The 13,593-nt window shown below is 38.5% G+C and overlaps 2 protein-coding genes across 2 annotated transcripts in view; one reads left to right on the top strand and one right to left on the bottom strand.

Annotated features, from left to right (window-relative positions):
• Positions 1 to 251, bottom strand: part of BAG3 (BAG cochaperone 3) — an 18,330-nt gene extending 18,079 nt beyond the window's left edge. Inside the window, exon 1 of the mRNA XM_031554599.1 lies at positions 84 to 251. Within this exon, the coding sequence (XP_031410459.1) occupies positions 84 to 251 (168 nt within the window). The remainder of the gene's footprint in view (positions 1 to 83) is intronic.
• Positions 252 to 538: 287 nt separating this feature from the next.
• Positions 539 to 12,851, top strand: MCMBP (minichromosome maintenance complex binding protein; the record flags this gene model as incomplete). The annotated part of the gene is made up of 15 exons (XM_010714937.1): positions 539 to 706; positions 1,500 to 1,640; positions 1,936 to 1,977; positions 2,376 to 2,477; positions 3,369 to 3,498; positions 4,782 to 4,933; positions 5,196 to 5,296; positions 7,004 to 7,173; positions 8,050 to 8,173; positions 8,969 to 9,086; positions 9,512 to 9,677; positions 10,901 to 11,034; positions 11,607 to 11,771; positions 12,136 to 12,224; positions 12,472 to 12,851. Coding segments are annotated over 15 exons (1,929 nt in total), but the record flags the coding sequence as incomplete, so codon positions are not given.
• Positions 12,852 to 13,593: the final 742 nt, after the last annotated feature.

The raw sequence follows: 13,593 nt of genomic DNA, 5'->3' as shown, positions 1-13,593 counted from the left end.
CCGGCCGGCCTGCCTGCTTGTGCCGGGGCTTGTAGGGCTGTCCTAGCCGGGCGATCCGCTTCAGAACTTAGCGTAGAGCGTACCCACGTGTGTTTTTCGGGGTAGCGGTACTGCAGCCGTGCGCTCCTCTGGCAGGAAGAAGTACTGGAAGCGAGACCCGAGTGCACGGGCTTGGAGCTGGAGGCAGCACTGAGAACGAGGGCTCTTCCTTTGGCCTTGTCCGTGGGGCTTGCTGCTCGCTGTACCCCCATGAATGCTGCCGGTGCTGTAGCTGAGGCTCGGTGCTAGGCTTGATCTGAGCTAAAAGCTCACTGAAGTAAAGAAAACTTCCTCACGCAGCAGAAAGTGGTGCCTCGGCTCCTCCAGTCGTACCTACCCGGGGGTGTTGCTGTATTTCAGAGCCCTTCTGCGCTGCCCAGCCTGTGTGTTGTTGTCTCAGTTCGTCACAGGGGCGTGGGATGGGGAGCTGGGCACAATGTAACATTCATAAAGTCGTTTAGAACTCAGCTGTTTGCCCAGAATGGGGATAAATGTTTGAATTGCTTACTGTGTTAGCACGGTGCTGAATAGGAGCCTGTTGTGTGATGCAAATGTTCATGGAAATGTGCCTTGTTTTGTAGCCCAAAATACTCCAAATTCCGACTGGGAGAAGAAGGTAACTGACTACTTCAAAGAGAAATTAAAGGAAAATAATGCTACTAATTGGGTAAGACTGTTATTTTCGTTGAGTTACACAATTCTGAAGTTACATTCTTGTACCTTGTAATTGTTACAGCGATATCTTTTTAAGAAGCTCTTCCTTTTCATGATATCACTTCTGAACGTTAGGCCTTTGTGATGATTATTTACATTTCAGTTGCTTTAGTCTGTATGTAAAACCAAGATGCAAATTCCTGACTGATACTGCAGCAGCCCCAGTTCTTGGCTCCAGTGTGCTGGTTTGCCTTGGGCCCCACCTGCTGAGTGCTGCCTGCTGGTGCTGGGATCCAGTAGGTGGCAGGAGCTGACAAACACTGTCATATTTGGAGGCCAGCCCTGCTGGTCTGCAATAAATGTACACAGGAAGTGTTCAAACTGTTCTTCTTTCACGTCCTTCTATCATAATGCTGCAAAATTCGGGTGGGTTGAAGAATTATCTGCTTGGATATTTGTGTTTGAGGAAGAATAGCATCTGCTAAAACTTCTAGAAGTCCAGCAAAGGAAAACCATGCTTCAGATTTAAAAATAAAGCATACACACTTGAGTTCAAATGATGCGTTAGTGTAAAAGGATGACAAAAATGGCATCCTGGAGCACTCTTAATTGGATTAGAAACGACAACACTTCAAGGTTTGAGCCAAGCAAGTTAGCAGTGGGATGTATAAGATGATAAGAAAGGGGCAGTGACAGCTTTTGCAATGTTGTTGGGTTTTTTTTTGTTTGTTTGGTCTTTTTTGCTTACTTCATGGTGATACTTAATGCTTATATGGCAGTTGTTTAGGAAAAACTTTCTTTTACAGGTCCCATCGCTGAATGATGTTCCTGTACATTACCTGAAGCCCAACAGTTTAGTGAAATTTCGCTGTATGGTTCAAGATATGTTTGATCCTGAGTTTTATATGGGTGTATATGAAACAGTTGACCCAAACACAAACGCACGTGTAAGTGAAATACTGACTTATTCTTCTGTAAATGCTTAACATTTTCTTCTTCCTAGTCATTGTATTTCTCGTGTTTCAGAGCTAAAGCTATGGAGTCTGTCACTGTCTGATGGTAGCTTATTATATAGCATCAGTAACATAATAATATTTATAATTCTCTTGGGGAATTTAGGAAATAAATATCGCTTTAAAAATATATATCTTTGAAGGACTTAAGTGCAATAATTTAGATGTAAATCATATTCAAGCTGCTGGCACACAGGGAATGACTGCATTGTTTTTTCCTTCTTGACAGGTTTTGCATTTTGGTAAATACAGAGATGTGGCAGAATGTGGGGTAAGTTACACAAGTTATATACATTTTGGGATGAAGTATTAGTTGGAAAGATATGATTTATAAGTTCAGTGAAATTTGGTGCTCACAGTGGGCTCCTGGAGATAAGTTTTTTTTAAAAACTGAAAGTTAATCTCAGATTGGGACAGCAGAGTATTCCTAATTGCTTGTCTGCTTTCGAACTACAGCAAAGTTCAAGTCAATTCTGTTTTAATTAACATTTGTTTTACTGGGTGGGGTGGGACAGAAAGCATTTCAGACTGTTTAGATTCATTGTTTCATAATATGTAATCAGGCATGTTGTGAGTTCTGGCTAAGTAGCTGAATATGTGAATATTTAGTTTTAAACAGAAAAGTCACTAATTGGGTTTTTAATGTTGTTATTTCTATTGGCATTCTAGCCACAGCAGGAAATTGATATGAACTCCTCACAAACAGTCACCTTGGAAAGACAGACATTCTACTGCGTTCCAGTGCCTGGTGAATCAGCCTGGGTGAAAGAAATATCTTTTTTTCTCTGAGCTAGTGCTGTGCTATGCAAACATTATCACCAATTAATTCATTAGCTGTAAGGAGACAAATTTATGTGATGTTTTAGTTTTGGGGTTGTGGTTTTGTTTTTTCACTTTAAGTGAATCAGGACAGGTAATGATTGGAAGGCTCTTGAAAATTGCTGATAATTTATATCTGTGTATCTTTAGAAAATGGGAGACTTAACTTGAGCTCTGGGCGTTCATTGATGTTTTCTGGTGAAACCAAGACATTGCTACATAGTAAGAGTGACAGAAGCACCTGTAGAAACACTTGCAGCATGTTAGACGGTAATTCTTGGAGTGGGTATGATGAGAATTTGGTAAATCTGACTTGATAATTCACATTTTGAATTCAGAATTTAAGAAAACTGCTTGTCATTGGCAGAAAATGCCAGTAGTGCTTGATTATGGTGGGTTTTTGGTGGGGTTTTTTTTGTTTGTTTGTTTTTTGGTGAATAGGTGATTGCTAGGAATTAATTTGGGGGAATGCTCATGTCAAAATCTTGCAGCAGTGGAAATTTCAGGTGAACCTGACTAGTGTGAAAATGCCTGAAAGTCATTTCAACATTTGTACATCACATGCTAATGAAAACACCAGTATATTAGATGTTGCAAAACTCATTTATACCTGCAGCACAGCTGGCATCTTACAAGTATGTCAGCATTTTCTATGTATTGCTTTTCTAAGTAATCCTAATAACTGTATCAGGTAGTCTTGCTTTGACAACCAGCATGTTGCCTGGGCCTGAAGAAGCTTCTAATACTTTGTTCAAAATAGGAGATGACATCAGGTTAGCAGAGCTTATTTTCCCTGAATTTTTCTTAGCTGAGTGTGGTGTTGTCCTTAATCCTCAATTTTACGCGTATATCAGTGCCAGCCAAGCTCGAGTCAGTCCTTCAACATCCTACACACCAAGTCGCCACAAGAGGAGCTATGAGGAAGATGAGGACATGGAACAACATCCATCTAAACAGAAAGAGCAACACATGGGTAAGGGTCATTACTGATGACTAGAGTTAAGGCATTTTGTCAGGCTTTGCAGAAATTCAACTTTTAGAAATGGAAGTATTTGCAATTGTTTGAATCAGCAGTGTTAATGCAGCCTCTCATAACCAACTTGGTGTTTTTGTAGACGTCATCAGTGGCTTAAGTAGTGTGGGAGAGCTTATGCTGTTGGGCATTGTTCTATGACTTGTTGGTTTTAATTCCCACAGTTAATAATTCCTAAAATAAATATTTTGTTCAGCAGAACTTGTATGCTGCCTTTTCTAGGAGTTCTCTTTTAATTTCTAATTGTAAAGCATGTTTCATGGTAATCTTGAGAAAATTCATTTCTTTTCTCTCTTGCTTTGGATGTTACTGTTTAAATTGAGACTGGACTGCATCTTAATTGGGTGCTGCTTTGCTACAAAAAATATTGTATTTCTAAAGAATACCCTCTAGCCTCACCTTTTTCTTTTGTGATACTTACAGATTCAGTTTCACAAAGGAGGCAGATTAATACCAGATGCTTTGTAGCATGCTAAAGAAGGCTCTTAGACCTTAGATCAGTGTTAAGATGGTGTGCACTGCTTACTGATTTTGTGGACAACTTGTGAATTATTTTTTCTATTGCTGCTTTGTGGAGGCACCACTTAAACTGGCATAGGGGTCTTCTGAACATTTTGACACGTCTTTTGAACAAGAGAAAATGGTTAGTTCAAAGTGACGAATCCCATATAAGTGAAAAAGCTATCCCATAAGTGAAAAAGCTATCTTCTGTTTGGTGTTACGTGGTCATGAGGTTCACTTGCTGCATTTTAGGTTTTTGTATTTAGATGGATGAATTGCAGAGTAGGTTTTCATAATGTTTCTTTACTGCTGAAAATCTAAAGATGATTAATGCAACCTGCTTTGTTGATGTATATTCTCACCTCTGGGATTATCTGTTTTATAAACTTGATCTGCAGAAATATATTGCCTTTGCAGACCTGTACAATTTAGAAGCAATTAGTTGATGTGGTTGAAGCATCACATGTTGAAACTGAGGTAGTTTGGACATGTTTGGAGTTTTTAAGACACACACATTTTACCCACTCACCTGTTTATCTTGGTAATGTAAAATATGTTTGTGATACTTTGCTATTTTGAGTCAGAATATCCTTTGACAAATGCTCTTTTTTTGTTTGGCTGCTTGTTAAATTAGTGTAATTCTATGTTCTGCTCACTGCTTGATGCAGTGAGTTGTTTACTTTGCTCTTCTATTAAGGAGTGTATGAATCCTTTGCTTTCAGGCAGTGGAGGTGATAGTCATGGATGTGGGGAGCCAAAAAGACTAGAAACTGAAGCTTCTGCAGGTCATCATCTCATTTCTCCCAACTGTTCACCTCCTCTTGACTTAAATTTTCCATTGCCAGGGGAGAAAGGACCAGCATGTCTTGTAAAGGTAAGAAAAGTAGAGAGGTGATGAGCACAGTTATAAGGCAGACAGTCTGAAATGGCAGGGGGAAAAGTCCGTTCCTAACTGCTCAAATGTCTCACAGAAACTGGCTTCTGGATACTTGCTTCTAGGATTTGCCCTCTTAAGCAGAAATTTGTGATGAGGAAAAGAAAAAACAACACAGCAGATCTCTGTATTGTGCTTGAATCTGGTCTTTGATTCTATGTTGTCTATGAAACTTTTAACACTACTTCCTTCTCTCGGACAGGTGTATGAGAGCTGGGATACCTTCAAAGTCAATGATGTTCTGGAGGTGTATGGTATTTTGTCTGTGGATCCAGTGCTGAGTATAGTGAACAATGAAGAGAGGTAAGGCTTGGGTAGCATGTGCTTCTGAAGTGAAGTACATTTATGTTAATATGCCAATTATTTTTGTTTGTCCCTTTAACATAGACAGGGAAGTGTGTGAATACATAATATTCATCTCTTCAGTTGCAACCTAAAAGCTTGATATGGAAAGCATTAAATTCACAGTCCTGTAAACTAAAATCCATTATACTCTGAAGCATCCATGGACTTGGGTTCATTATGCATGTTTTTCTACGTTGTTACACAGTCTTTAAAGCAGAAACTATTTCTGTAGCTAAGTTCTGTACACTTTCACGCCTATTAAAATATCAGTGGCTGAATGAATAGTGAATAAATAGGGAGCAGTTTTTGAGTAGGCTTTAAAATGATAAAATATACTATAGTTAATACTCTTGTGAACTGTAGAATACTTCAAAATTTGTGTCTTCATAGAAGGTGGAAGTGACTAAAGTGATTGTAAATAGGGCTGGGTTTATTTTCTGCTAATTAAGGTGTATTATATTATACTTCTGAAGTTTCTGGTTTCACCTTCTGTTCTATGTTTACTTGCTTGAAAAAATGTAGTTATAAACAAATCAATTTTAAAAATAATCTTAATGACTAATCTAACACAGATACTACTAATGCCTTGAGCAGTTGTGCTACAAATAAATTATTTATGTTAGTAACTTTGTTTATCCTTTTAATAAATCCAATATCAAGAGTGCAGTATGAGTCCTTTATAGTGCCAGCTTCTTAAAAGTAACTCAGCCTGGTCAGCTGCTTTTGGCTATCATCTGTCTGACAGAAAGCTAATCCTGCACTGACAGATCAGTTGGTGTCATACAGTTATTTATTTGTTTTCTGCATGTCATTCTATCACAAATAAACAACGTGGTGGCATTTAGCAACATCTTGAATGCAGAGTCTAAACAAAAGATTTTTTTTTTATATAAAGAGACAGAGGGTTGTTGGAGAGGCTTTGAAGTAATGAAGCCTTTCAGCTTTTAAGTCTAGTAAAAGTTCATCAAATTTGTACCAATCCTTGCCATCATATTATACAGTCACCTTTAGATTTTAGTTTGTACATAACAAATGAAAATGGCCTGGAAGGGATTTTGTAGGGCACCACTGAGAAGACAAACCTTGTATAACTGAACTCTAAATTAAGAGGTAACACATGCAAGCTACAGTTGAAGTACGCTCAGATTTTTTTCTCTCAGCCACCAATACAGCTGTTATGGGACTGCCTTGAAGCTCTCATTGGCAGTGCCTGGCAGAAAACAACAACAAAGTCATACATATTTTCTGTAAAGTTTCTGGATATATATAATATTCATATTTGCTGAATAGAACAGTGTGTAACACTTGATGTGAAGTTGCACCCTATTAAGTGATGCAGCAAATAATAAATGTGGTCTGTTTTAGGTGTTTTTTTTCCCCAGGAATGTAAGAATCCATTATCCTTCTGACACTAATAGAATCCAACTTCCTTTATTAAGCATGCTTTGGTGTTTCTATGTCATTGGTTATAAATTGTGATTTTTGTATTTGATGTTTATAAAAACCCTGAAGACAGTTCCTATAGTTGGAATACAGAAGTTACCAAGTGTTGGGAATAAATGCTGGGAACAGACATGCTGTGTTCATGCCGTGGTTCCAACGGCTTGTGCTCAGGTGGAGAAAAATGTTTGGAGTATTTTCAAGTCTGCTTGTGCCCTTTCCTAGGGATAGCTCAACCCTCGATCCTATGGAGTGCATGGACACAGCAGAAGAGCAGAGAGTTCACAGTCCTCCATCCTCATTAGTCCCCAGAATCCATGTGATTTTGGCACATAAATTGCAACATCTTAATCCATTACTGCCTGCTTGCCTTAATGAAGAAGAGAGTAAAACCTGTGAGTACACTTCACTCTACACACCTGTAAATGTGCCGTTTGCTGGTACACGTGGACAAGTATTTCTTTGCTCAAGACAAATGCATCAGTATGAGATTTGTATTTAAATTTTGTGAAAGTGGAAGAGCCATTCAATGCCACAGGCAGCTCAAAACACGAGAGTTTGTATTTATGTGATACTTACGTATTGCTTTTTCTGAACTAAATGTGAGTTACATGAAACATACTTAGCATCTACAACCTCAAAGACTTTACCAAGCTGTTCGGCTGTAAGATTCCATTTGCTTTCAAATGCAGTAATGAATTGCTGGAAAACTATATTTCCAAATTAATACTGCAGTGTAAGTAAACATATGTGCAACATAAGGAATCATAATGCTGTGAGAATAAGAAAAAACAGTTCTGGTTTTAAGTAACTTTGCCATTCTTTGTGGCTGATCTATTTGTTTTCTTGTTGGTAATTCCTGCACTTAAACATCTAATTGTTGTTCTTCATCCCTTCCCTGCATACGTTGTATTGGTTGTTTTGAGCTCTGCTCAAGGGATTTTTTTTGTTTCTCATTTGGTATCACTATGCTATATATCTCAGAAATTTGACTCCAAGCATTACAGACTTCTGCAAATGTATTATTTGCATTTATAACTTTATTTAATTTAATTAAAAAAAAAAGTAATTTCAAAGGAAATGCTGTGCAACTGAAGTTTCCCAGAGCCAGTAATTGCTTTGTGGGTAAATAAATGAATGTTTATTTTTCTGTCTTGGAGTAACCACTTTTCTCCATCTGACTGTAATGGAAAACAAGCTTTATGTGAAGAAAAGGAGGGGGTGAAGAACTGCCCATTTTCTGACATTGTTGTCTTCTGCTCTTTTATCAGTTGTGTCTAATTTCATGTCTGAGCTGTCACCAGTTAGAGCAGAGTTGCTTGGGTTCCTCACACATGCCCTCTTGGGAGACAGTTTAGCTGCTGAGTACCTTATATTGCATCTCATCTCTACAGTGTAAGTATTTGGATGTTTGAGAATTTCCGTGTTCGTCTTTTAAAAGACATTTCTTTTTGGGGGTTCTTCACCATTCTGTAAATGAACAGCAGAAACTACTTATTCGAGCAGTACTTAGTCCAGATAGTTGTCCTGTCGTAGTAGGCAGTATTAGCAGGTTTCATTCTCTGCAATACCAGAAGGTTTTGTTCAAAGACCAGTTTCATCCTTTCAGCGTTGCTTTGAGAGCTGGGAAAAAAATCTCCTAGATAAAAGTTGAAAACAGAGGTACAATATCAGTACAGTGTACACACTGTTCTTTCTGGCTGTGAACACTCTGACGTTTGGATCACATGCTAGTTTTTTTCCTCTTATCACAAAAAAATTTGAAGTTTGTCAAGAACTGGCAGAAGACGTACAGTAAGAAAAGGGAGAGGAAAGCTGAGGGCAGGTAAAGGAAATGAACAAGCGTAGTAAGGAGGGAAATTGAGCAATAAGAAAGAGAAAGCACGGAGTATTTGCAGTAGAGCAGAAGGAAAACAGAACATATCACAAGCACTGTAAAGATACTGCTTTTGTGCAATGCTGCAAAGCCTTCCAAAGCAGAGTTCAGCCTAATTTAGCTCCATGGACCCTGGAGAAGGAGCAAAAATTAGATTATTATTTATGTATATATCAGTACTGAAATCCTGCTAGCTATAGAGATTGATCACAGATATCACTCAGTTTGATAAGAGGGATTGCTCAGTTTGAGAAGTATCTCTGATCACTCTGTTAATCAGATACTTCCCTGACCATGTTTCTTTTTTGATTTAGTTATGCGAGACGAGATGTGCTTCCTCTGGGAAAATTCACAGTCAACTTGAGTGGATGTCCAAGGAACAGCATCTTCACAGAGCACATCTACCGCATCATCCAGCAGCTCGTCCCAGCTGTAAGAATAGCATCACAGTGTTGCAGTGTTTTTAGTCATAAATGTTGGGGTAATTGGCCAAAAGAAATAGACTGTAACTTATTAAATAAAGTTGCTGATCTCCATCTAAGGGGCAGGTAAAAAAAAAAAAAAAAAAAGGCTCCCTTCCAGTTGAAGCCTGTATTATCCTAGTTGTATAAGGTGAATGTGGAAACAGGTCCTATCCTCGTATGTATTAAACTGTCAGACAGATGCATCTACCTTTTCAACATTTCTTAAGCCTTTAGTATTTGGACGTTTGGAATAAAATGTGTTCTGTATTATGGCAGCAAGTTTATTTTACTTCCTGTGGAGGTTCACAGTTGCAGCTCCTGCTAAAGAAAAAATTACTTACTAGGGAGGTGAGAGGAGAGGAGATGTGCAATGAGTTTCTTTTCTCATTGCAGTCCTATCGCCTACAAATGACGATTGAAACCATGAACCATTCACGATTTATCCCACGCAAAGACTACACAGCTAATCGCTTGGTCAGTGGAATACTGCAGCTCGCCAGCAACACTTCCCTTGTCATAGATGAGACTCAGCTTGAGCAAGGACAGCTTGACACAAAAGGTAATTTTTTTTAATATATGTATATATATTTAAAGACAGTGGTGCTAATTGTGTCCCAGTGACAAGTTTCTGTTACAAAACAGTTGGTGGTTTCCATAGTCTATTTCATTGCTTGAAGTAGAATGCTGCTAGTTCTGCTGCCTTTCCAGACAACTTAATGCACGATCTCTTGGTTTTGCTTACTGGAAGTTTCTGCTGTTTTGCTCAGAAGTACTTGCATTGAGTCAGAACGAGTAGCTCTACAATGAAAAGTCCTACACCTACTTTTTTTTTCCCCCAAGAATCCCTTTATTAAGGAGTACTATCTGTCCCAGACCTCAGGTGACCTGTAGTGAAACAAAACGGTACCTCGTTTGGTATGATTGTGTCATAGAGTGCTCTGGGCAGTGTGTCTCATGCTTGATGGAAGAGGCTGCTGGTTTGAATGAGTCTTCAGACCTCGCCACCTCTGAACCATTACAATGGTTTGGCTTTTCTGTGAGGCAAAGGTGTGGGGAGAGCATACACTGCCTTATGCTTTTATACACTTACTGCATATATGAAAACCATCCCATGAAACCCAACTTAAATGTGGGGCATAGAAAATTAGCTATTGTTTCATAGAAAAAAATGGATGGTTCTGTCATTTAAGCTGATGCAGTGTTGCACAGTGTGCTTTCTACAGAGCTGTAAGTAATAACCTACATAAAAGAGGAATTGTGGTACCTTCTAGAAGCTCAATAATTGGAGAATGTATAATATGGCTATATATGATGTTTTGAGGAAAGACTAATGTCACTGGAAGTGACTACTTTAAAAGAACAATGCTACCTTTACACATTACCTGAACTGTGTGATGCTGCAAGACTGCTGGGCCTCCTTAATGAATGACTGGTGCTCTGTCCCATTGCAGCTCAAAGTTTGGCAGAATTAGCCAGGCTGAGATTTGGGGTAGATACTACTGAAAAACATAACTTCTTTTTAAATTATTACTAGTGGAAGTTATTTATTTGCTTTGAGCCTTTGCATGTATTTTTGGGGGGAGGGGAGGCTGTTAAACTGGCTTTACTCAAACAACAAAACTTTAGTGAAGAAAATATTTAAACTATTAAAATTCTTTGCCTTATTAGTTTCCAAAAATCAAAACAACAAACCACAGCATCTAACAATGAAATACTGCTCAGTATTTAAATCAGTTTGAAAAAACAGAGTCAAAGCTGTCAGAATTTTTCTTGCTCTTCTAGGTGTGCAGAATGTAAAAGCATTGGGTAATCTGATAACTTGGCAGAAAGTGGATTATGACTTCAGTTACCACCAGATGGAATTCCCATGCAATATTAACGTTCTTATCACCTCAGAGGGCCGATCGCTCCTACCGGTATGGCAAGATCTTTTTGAATTTGGGGAATAATTACTGCTAGTAGCTACTTAAAAACAGTGAGCACGCTGTTCCAGGGACAAGCGAAGATACAAATGAAGACAGGAAGACTATCTTATGAGCAGTGATGCATGTAAGAGAGTCACCTTTCCTGCTTCTTGGTTGAATACTGATGGCAAGATAGTGACTGAAGTTAGGGCATTACAACATTGGGTAGAGCCTGCAGATAGACCACTACTCTCAAAGCTTTATTGTAAAACAGCTTCAAGAGGGGTTGGGTGTATGAATAAAGAGCAGTTTGCCTGGCATTGCCCCTTGAAAAACAGAGTAGCCTCATGTTACGTGTCTCTGACCACTTGCATTCCAGCTTTATAAACTGAGAAACTGTGCATTTGTCTCAAAGGGTAACTGACTTATTGAATAAAAACTTCATGCTGGATTTCACAAAGGGAATTGTTAATTATTTAAAGAAGGAATTGTCTTGCCTAAATTCTGAGACTTTTGCCTTGGAGGTTAAATCTTGGAGTAGAAAAAACATATGAAAAGGGATGATGTGTAATTTTATTTTTCAGTCAGATTGTCAAGTCCAGTTACAACCACAGATAATTCCACCAAACATGGAGGAGTATGTGAACAGCCTCCTAACTGCAGTGCTCCCTTCTGTGTTGAACAAATTTCGAATTTACCTAAGTTTACTGAGACTGCTGGATTATAGCATATCTGATGAAGTGACGAAGGTATGGAAGATTTCACTAGTTGATTTTTCAACTCCATCTTCAGATAGAAAGTGCCTCAATATGTTACTGTACTTGCTCATTTCTCTCCCAGGCAGTGATTGTTGGAAGTTCTTTAATAAAGAAGCATTTTATTGTCATGGATATGTGTGCCTTCAAGGGTTTGTACTCACGAGTGCTTCAGTGGATAGAGTTCATACACATCCTGCTTGCAAAAACTCATTTTGAAAATAATTATATTCAAAGATGAGCAAGCCTATTTTTATCCAGGCTGATTTCCTGACGTTTCTCCTGTAGTCTAAGGATAGTTATGGTGTTTGAATACTGAACCTCCTTTGTTGCCACTTGTTTGCTGTACTCTTTATAGGCAGTTGAAGAAGACTTTGTAGAGATGCGCAAGAATGACCCCGAGAGCATAACTGCTGATGACCTGCACAGAACACTGCTTGTAGCAAGGTGGGTAGTGCTCTTAGTTTGGCTCCAGTTTGCTACAAAGTCTTCTCTCCAAACTCATTTAATGCTGGCACTTTAAGGCAGGTGTGTGAGGAATCTTTTTCCTTTGTTTCTGTCAGTTTCTTAACCAGGTAGAGTTCATCCTCTGCTTTCCAGTTTCTAAGATACTGACAATTGTTTTTAAGCTGCATTAGGTTACCACGTGTGAAATCATCAAGTTCTTCCTTAACTGCTGTTTCTGCTCATCCAGGTTCCTGTCTCTCAGCGCGGGGCAGACGACACTGTCAAGAGAGAGGTGGCTGAGAGCAAAACAACTGGAGGCACTGCGTAAAGCCAGACTTCAGCAGCAAAAGTGTGTTAATGGAAATGAACTTTAATGTTTTGTGGATGTCATGATAAAAATTTGTCTAATCCTAGATGGAACCCATACTAAGATTGGGATATTGTTTATACCAGTTTTTTTGTAGATAATTTATACCAAGATATTATGGATATTTACCCTTGCAATCTGAACACACTATCTCTGTTCAGCCAGCTAAACATATTTTATGAAATTTTTTTGGAGCCTGTTTTGTAATTGAGAATTGGTAACACTGAGCAAATGATTTGATATTAAAGTTTAATACTGAATTTGTGTAAATTCATTTCCTTTAACAATAGGAAAATGTAACCCGTTGCCCTTATAGCAGGGGTGGAGTCTGCTTGGGAATAAGTATGGTATAATTCTTTAGCTGTGTAAGTTGGAGGACCAGAGGCTGCTGCTGAGCAGTTTCTGTAAGTTTAACTTTGGACTTTAGGCAGCCAGGGCTCTGCAAGGTGTGTTGTTGCCCTCTGAGCAGCAGAATAATACTGATTATAGTGCAGTATGAAGAATCAATTTAAAATTATCTAAGATTCCAGTATGAAATTAATCCTTATTGTACTTAAAGACAACTCTCACTAACCTACAAGTCCCTCTAATGAGCTGTACACTTCAAGCTATTTCAGAATAACAGGGACAACTGATATTTATGTACTCATATAAGCCACATCTTACTATCTACATTATTAGTAATGCAGTGGTTTGTATGAATAATATCAATTAAGTATTAAGAATGGTCTCCATCTTAATACTGTACAGTTTGCACTGATGGTCACAAGAATCCCCCCTGCCCTAATATGACTTGCAGAACTGGTGGAACAAGAGTGGTTTGAGTCAAATACTGAACTAATATGGAGTAATCCATAAAGATGGTACAAGGGTAGGGCTTCTTTCCCTGGAGAACTTAAAGTATATGAATCAGAGTTAATTCTAGATAAGACTAAATATTCTTTTGTGAACTTTACATTAAGCCTAAGCCACCTTACTTTTTGAAGGAGACAGTGTTAACAA

Source organism: Meleagris gallopavo, chromosome 8, assembly GCF_000146605.3.
Source record: "Meleagris gallopavo isolate NT-WF06-2002-E0010 breed Aviagen turkey brand Nicholas breeding stock chromosome 8, Turkey_5.1, whole genome shotgun sequence".
Taxonomy (NCBI): Eukaryota; Metazoa; Chordata; class Aves; order Galliformes; family Phasianidae; genus Meleagris; species Meleagris gallopavo.
This window is presented reverse-complemented; position numbering and strand designations above follow the sequence as displayed.